General features: G+C 47.8%; 1 protein-coding gene across 1 annotated transcript; it reads right to left on the bottom strand.

Annotated features, from left to right (window-relative positions):
• Positions 1-4428: 4428 nt before the first annotated feature.
• LOC122153080 (olfactory receptor 1013-like) lies at positions 4429-5394 on the bottom strand. The gene has a single exon (XM_042789193.1). The coding sequence runs from the start codon at positions 5392-5394 to the stop codon at positions 4429-4431; it is 966 nt and encodes a 321-aa protein (XP_042645127.1).
• Between the last annotated feature and the right edge of the window lie 2189 nt (positions 5395-7583).

The raw sequence follows: 7583 nt of genomic DNA, 5'->3' as shown, positions 1-7583 counted from the left end.
TCCAGGGGGTCTGTTTTGGAATCAGGGGACCCTGACAGGGTGCAGGGGTTCTTGTTGGTGTGCAGGGGTTTCAGACAGGGTTCAGGGTGTCCAGGCAAGGTGCATGGGATACTTTCTGGGGTGCAGGGGATATGGTTGGGATGCAGGGAGCCCAGACAGGGTGCAGGGGGTCTTGTTGTGGTGCAGGGGGTTCAGACAGGGTTGTTGGGAATCAGGCATTCTCTTTATTACAGCGCTGGGTCCACAGGGGATCACTCCACCTAGCATGCATGCCCTAGAATAAAAGCCCATTCTTCGCATACCTTAAGGACATTAATATTCACACATTTTCTGATAAGTGTCCACCTCTCTGCCTATCTACTACATTTATGTAATGCTGGTGTTGTAAAATTACACTACACATGCGCAGGGGTCTCGGGAGGTCGCCAGTGGTTGTTTGGGGAGTTAGCACCCCGCTCCTTTTTCTCTTTGATGGGTAGGAGTCTTCTGAGGGCAATTTCTTCTCCTTGGATGTTTTCCAACTCTGTTGTCCAGCCAAGCTGTGCTTCCTTATCAGTTTGGTGTCACTTCACCTTAATTTAACCGGAGGCGATCACAGAACCTTTATGACTCGCTGGGATCCCAGTCTGGTTCATAACACCAAGGCCACAGCCATGACCAGTCAGCGGGCAGGCCTTCAAGCAGGGCTTGTTCTTGGCCTCTTGGGTGAGAGGTACAGACACAATGCTGAACAATATTCACGTTGTATTCAGTGCACACAGGGCCGTCCCAGACACTTGGCTTGCACCCTCCCCGTGGGTGTGACAGCCCGTGTTTCCTATCCACAGGGCTCCTTATGGACATCAGCAGGAAGGGTAACGTGTCCAGCCATTTAAAGACAGTCTCTACAAAAATCACTGTCAATTGCTTTTCCTCACCACAGCCTCACTGGATTCGGAGTGATGGGCACAATGACACTTTTGTTCTGTCTGTAGGGCTGTCAAAATTTTCTGCATTACCTGTCCAGTAAAAAAGGTCCCTGTCTCCATCTAGTGCGAGGGGAATACTAATCCCAGGAATTTTCTTTTTCAGCAACTTATTTTTTGCAGCAGTTGTTGCATCTGTGTGCTCACAAGGATAGGCCTCTAGTTGTCCTGAGAACACCTCTAAAACAATAAGGTCATACTCAAAATTACAGTGTTTAGGCATCTGAGTAAAATCAATTTGCAAATTTAAAATGGTCTCCGTGGTTTAGGGGGTGCAGCTATACTTTTCTTCTCCTGCTGTCCTGTATTATTCAGTTGAAAAGGTGACCTGACATTATGAAGACTGAAGAATTAGAACACTTGGCTAACAAGCTTTAACCCTCTTTACACCTTAATTTCTGACAAAATGAAAGACCCATCCTCTTGTTCAAGCTTTCAAACTCTTTGATTAAATAAAAATGCATTAAAATTATGCAAACCCTAAATTTATGTGGATTATTAAGAGATGGAAATCACATGTTAAAGTGCTTCAACTTTCTTGTTTCTGTATTAGCTTTATCTTCAGTGATACAAGCATTTTAATGGTGTAGTCATTAGCTCAGTGGCTTCACCAAAGCATTGCATTGCTCTCATCCCACCGCAAAAATCATGTTGAAAATAGACAAATAACTAAAAAATACACAGAAAAGGAAAAAATGGGGCAAACCAGGCAAAACTGAGAGCCTGAAATCAGGGTGAGAGAGATGGTTTTCAAGCAATGTGAGAATGTCTCCACCTTTCCTTTGTGACCTTCTCAATAGCATCTCCATCAGAGAAATCTCTGAGCACAGAAAAGGATCCTGAGCATCCACCCCCCACCCCCAGCAGCTCTGCAGGGCTGGGTGCATTTAAGTTTCAGGTCATTGACACCCCCAGCTTCTTCATCCCTAAATACCTAATCTTAGTGCTGTCTGAGTAGTTGCTTTAGAGACTGTTCAGTCCGAGCTGAAATATTCCAAGCAAAGTTCCTGCCGCTTTGGTGAATGAGCCTGATCTCTGGCTCTTCCACGGTGGGGGAGGCACAATCTCAATGTTCCCTCAGCCCCTGCCCCCACCCTGACCCCGCCTCCACCACAAAATGTTGCTACCAGAGCTTCCTTCAGCACTTAAATTCAAGGTGCAGGGAGGGATGGCATGGAAGCTGTCACCTGGCTGGTCGCAGCCCTGAATTTTTGTCAAGGGAAGGGTCATTAAGGACCCATAGAAGGGTCCCAGCTCTTTAAAATGAAACCCCATGCTCCTTGAATTGAATTGCTGACCATGAATTCTCTTGTCCGACAACTTTATTTTTACAAGCAGGATGGTAGGTGTTTGTCCAGTGGCGGGGGCCACAAGAGATTTCCACGGGATACAGTATTTGCAGAGTTAAGAGATGATTATTCCCTGAGAGTTCACAGCTTTTCTCTCTGCAACTCATTTATTCTACTCATCTCCACAAGGTTTAGATCCCTTTACATCGATGTTACTCCTCTCCAACCGTGCATTTTCCTTTACCTGAGTCTTCACAACCGTTGGAATTAAATTCGTAGACTCATAGTCTGATTATTTCGGGTTTTCTCCTGCTCTATGGCCTGTATCATTTATTGATTTGTTATCTGGGAGCGATCTGTTACTTACAGGAGGTCTTCTAGATACTGTGGTAAGCACCTCTTTTCATCCTCCAAACTACAAATCCAGGTCAGTAGGACTTCATTTTGAGCCATGTCCACCTCTTATTGCCCTTTTAATGTTCTGATAACAAATTTCAATACAATTATTCCAATAAAACCAAGGATTTACTAGCACAAGTCCCCTTTGGATGACTGGACTTTGTCCAGCCTTGCTTGGCCCCACTTATGGGAGCGACTGTGATTGAGCCCACTGCAGGGATCAGGTTCATGAGCACTGTATCAGTTCCACTTCGAATAATATATACATGCATATAAGTAATTAATCAGAAGAAAATTTTTGTAGTAACTTGATAGATTAAATAATACGCTTGCTGCCAATATTGATTGATGCTACTATTGACTGATGTTTATGTTAATATATATACTTGCCTTATTTTTACTAATTTCGTAGTAACATGAAATAAATATACTTGCTTTACTAATCATAAGTATACTTGCCTTGCTATTGGTAACTTGTTAAAATCTGTAATTTAGATTAAGAAATTAAAAAATTAGAAATTAATTATTTTAGAATAAGAAATTCGGGAAATAAAGCCTCCTTGTGTAATAGGGAACCCTGCAAACCCACTGCTGTGATCACTGCACACCTGCAGGTCGGGTCACCCTTTAGGTAGTGACATTGCTGTTAGTCTTCATGCAGCAGCACAGGGCAGTGGGGGGGTCGGTCCCCATCTCTGGCCATGCATCCAGCAGCTGAAGGCAGCAGTAACTGAAGACAGCGATCCCCCAGGAGCCCTTCTGACCTTCAGTTGTGTCCCCTCCCCACATCTTGCGCACCCCCAGCCTATTCAGTGGGGTCAGACTGAGAAACAGAGAAGGCCTTGATGCTGTGCAGACACCTTCTATCAACAGCAAAATCATCGGTGTGTTATCAGCACTGGTTTTGTCACCAATACAAAGCACAGTACCTCATGGGCTGCTATGAAGAAAATTTACTTCATCCCAGCCAGATCCAGTCCATTGGGTCACTGGGTCCAGTATATTTCTAGTGGGGAAGGAGGGCTGAGGTGAAAAACCTGATCCTCCAAGGGTGAAGGGACTGGGGCAACGGCGTGGCTGTCCTGGTCTCTGTCCAAGATGTTGGGTGAGCAGAGAAGAGGAGCCGGAGCTGGAGCCAGAGGAGCAGAGCTGGAGCAGGGACTTGCTCATTCCTCTGGGGACAGGGGAGGGAGATTCAGGTGAGGATCTTGTTTTAGCCCTCAGAAAAAGGAGCTGCTCCCCTCATCCCAGCCTCTCCACCTGCCCTTGCAGCAGGAGAAGCAAAAGCTTCTCAATCAGCTGCTGCAATCCCCAGCTAGATCCTGAGACATGCCTGCCACAGGGCCTGGCCAGAGGAGGGAGGAGATGTGCATGGCTGTAACCCACCTGAGCCACCCACTAGAAATGATCCATTTTTCCTTGGCTACTTGAAAGTAAACCTTCATTAGTGGCTGACATGCAAGGTTCATGCTTTTGAAATGTGTACCACAGTGAGAAAGAACCACTCATGATGGCCCTTGGCAAATATTCAGGGTAGTCCAAATACACTTTGTTATCTCTTCCAGAAAATAAAACCTTGATTTTTCAACAGTTCCCACACATAAGGCTAGCAAGGTGTTTATTATCAAGGAAAAAGCCAACCCATGACGTTTCCAGCATTGCTTTCAGAACAATAAGATTTCTCTACAAGGACCTTTTGCTTTCCCCCTCCACCACTCCACAATCAGTCTCAGTGGCATGCACATCTGAGCACCCAGTTGGTATCTGGAGCTTTCCTACTCACCAAGGTAGCTGTGGGTGCAGGTCATGGCTCTCCTGAACATTTTCCTGCAGGCCTCCTTGACGTCCCTGTTCCGCAGGCTGTAGATGAGGGGATTGACTAGGGGCGTGAGGATGGTGTAGAAAAAGGAGAACACTTTGTTGAGCTGCCTCAGTGAGGCTCTTCTAGGCAGCATGTAGACAAGGATGATGGTGCCATAGAAAATGGTGACAAGAGTGAGATGAGAGGAGCAGGTGGAGAAGGCCTTCTGCCTGCCTGTGCTGGATGGGATCCTCAGGACGGCAGCTATGATGCACACATAGGAGACCAGTGTGAACAGGAAGGGAAAAACTGCATCCAAGATACCAAAGATGAAAGAAACAATTGTGACTGCTCTGGTGTCACTGCAGGCAAGCTCCAGCAATGGGGTGAAATCACAGAAGAAGTGGTCAATTGCCTTGGGGCCACAGAACTGCAACTGGGATAAGAAGATTGTGACAACCACCAGCAGCAGTGAACCCCACAGCCAAGATGCAGCTGCCAGGCATAAAGAGACCTTCCAGGTCATGAGGCTTGCATAGAGCAAAGGCTGGCATATGGCCAGGGACCGATCGTAGGACATGGCTGCCAGCAGGTAACACTCAGTAGTCGCAAAGGAAGCAAAGAAGTAGAACTGAGCCATGCAGCCACGTGCAGAGATGCTGCTGTCCCCCGTCACAAAGCTGGCCAGCAGCCGTGGCAGGATGGTGGAGCTGTAGCAGGCCTCCAAAGAGGACAGATTGCCCAGGAAGAAGTACATGGGGGTGTGCAGATGCTGGTCTGCCACCACCAGCACGATTACGAGGATGTTCCCAACCATGGTGACTGAGTAGATCATAAGCAAGAGGAGAAAGAGTGGTTTCTGGAGCGTGGGGACATCATGTATTCCCAGCAGCACAAAAGCTGTAGATGATGTCCCATTGCCATCTTCCCCTTCGGCCATGCGGTGTTGTTTGTCTTTTATTTCTTCAGTTGCCACAAAGAGGGTCTACGAGAAAGAAACACATTTCAGTGTTTACCTTCAACATCTTTTTTTTGTACAGGACATCTTTCTCTTCACATGAGCTTTATGTGCTTTGTGCATAGTGAAAACAGAAAATAAATGTCCTTCCTAATGCGTAAAGACTACTCATCCCAGCAGACCCACCACAGACTCTAGAGGTGAGCTGCCCAACAGAAATTCTTCTTTCTCACTGTGGAATAAATTTATGATATGCATTTGCTCACACAGAATTCACATGCCTGTGGGTACGCCCTGGAAGACATGTTATGTGTCTTGACGATCAGAAAAGCCCGTTGTGTAAGATGTGCTAGGCACCATCCTTCCTCCAAAGCAAGGGCTGGGCACATCGCAAGCTGAGGAACACTCACACGAGAAAGAAAGGTTTTCTATCCCACTGCTTCCTCACCACCCCACAGGCCAATTTCTTCCTTTGAAAAAGGGCAGAACAGGAGTTACTGCTTCAGAGGACCAAGGGACTGTGCTGTGGGACTGCCAGAGAGCATGCTAAAAATCACATTGTGGGTCAAAATGTAGCGTAAAAAGTGGCAAGGAGGTGATCAAAAAAAAGATTGGGAAGGGATAACTGGGAGTCAACTGAGCCACATGGGAGAGATTCGTTCAGGGAAAAGGCATGGGAGGAAGAAAGGAGAAAAAAACACTCTTTTCAGTGGTGCATTCCATTTAAAGGTATGGTGGACAAACAACTGCAATGGGTTCCCTATAGAGGTAATGGAGGCTCCATCCTTGTGGATATTAAAGCTCAACTGGACATGGTCCTGAGCCACCTGCTCTACCTGACCCTGCTTTTAGGACCAGATGATATCCTGAGGAGGCTTCCAAGCACAGCTACGCTGTGGTGCAAAGCTGCTGGGCAGAACCATTTGCTTCATGTCTTTTCCTCCTCAGCAGTGGTTCCTGAGGGCTTTGAGACTGCCTCCTTGAAAATCCCAGCCCAGAGGCAGGACCTCACCATGGCCAGCTGCATCTGTGGGGCTCCCTGAGAAAGTGGGGTACTGAGAAGGCTGTCCCCAGTGTGCCTGGGGGGTGAGGTGGTACCGGATCAGGGTCAGGGACATGGGCAATGCCAGGACATGCCTCAGCACATGGTTGAAGAAATCTCATGACCAAAACCACAGCTCTTTGCAACAGCCATTCCCTCCAAGGGTATGAAACCCCCCTCCTGGGCTGGTAGGCATGTCCTCCAGAGGTGAGACTCACAGGAACCGTTCTGAGAGTTTGCCAAAAGCTACTCAGGCTTACTCATACCCCCAGGCCTCTCCACTGTATGTGGCTGAGAAAGCTGAGAAAGCTGAGAAGCTGAGAAAGCTGGAGAACGAACCTGACATGATCATAGGTCTGAGAGAGTGAGGAAACTGACACCACCACCAAAAACAATAAGATGAACAACTAGGACAAAAGACAGCTGAAATAGCCCTGTGAGAGATGAAGTGAAGGGCACAGGCAGTGTGGTCCCGCACAGCCTGCCAAAATGCTTCACCCACCCAGCCAAGGTGGGAGAGTGTCCCAGGGCTGTCCCTGGGATCTCTGCTGTGCGGTGCCAGGGGCTCAGGGAAGGCAGGAGCTGGGGTGGGAAGACAGGCAGAACAGGACAAGGCCGAGACTCAGGTCTCTATGCTCTCATTTCTCTTGTTCAAAGACCCAGCAGATTGCCTAGTAACACCCAGACTTCACCCACCCTTAGCACATCCACCACAAACCTGCAGTCCTTGTCATGAAGGGGGTGACATCTGCTCTGATGATGAGTCTCCAGCAGCACCTGAAGAGTCCCTGTTTGCTGAAGGGTCCCAGGGTTTATAGCAGAAAGGAGACTAAAGGATCCTCCTGCAGCACGTCCCTCCTGAGGCTTTGCAGAGACTAAGAACAACATAATTGCCTCCCTGGAGGGGCGGAAGCTCTGAGGTGGTGGAGTCTCTGTCAACAGCTCCAGGCAGTGCTGAACCCCAGAAACATGATGTAAACTGAGGCAAGGCAACTGAACCAGGGACATCTCTGCATCTTGTGAGCAGGACAAGAGATTCCCCAGAAATGGGATTCACCTCACTTCCCTTCAGATGAAAGCATCTGTGTCAGCTCCCATAGAATGAGGAAGCCTCAGACCTTCTGGGGTG

The sequence above is a fragment of the Tyto alba genome, unplaced genomic scaffold, assembly GCF_018691265.1.
Source record: "Tyto alba isolate M040663 unplaced genomic scaffold, T.alba_DEE_v4.0 Super-Scaffold_15, whole genome shotgun sequence".
Classification (NCBI taxonomy): Eukaryota; Metazoa; Chordata; class Aves; order Strigiformes; family Tytonidae; genus Tyto; species Tyto alba.
The sequence above is the reverse complement of the archived record's forward strand: the minus strand, read 5'-3'. Positions and strand labels throughout refer to the sequence as shown.

Coding starts and splice junctions, on each gene's coding strand:
- LOC122153080 (XM_042789193.1), bottom strand. CDS start 5,394: ATGGCCGAAGGGGAAGATGGCAATGGGACATCATCTACAGCTTTTGTG.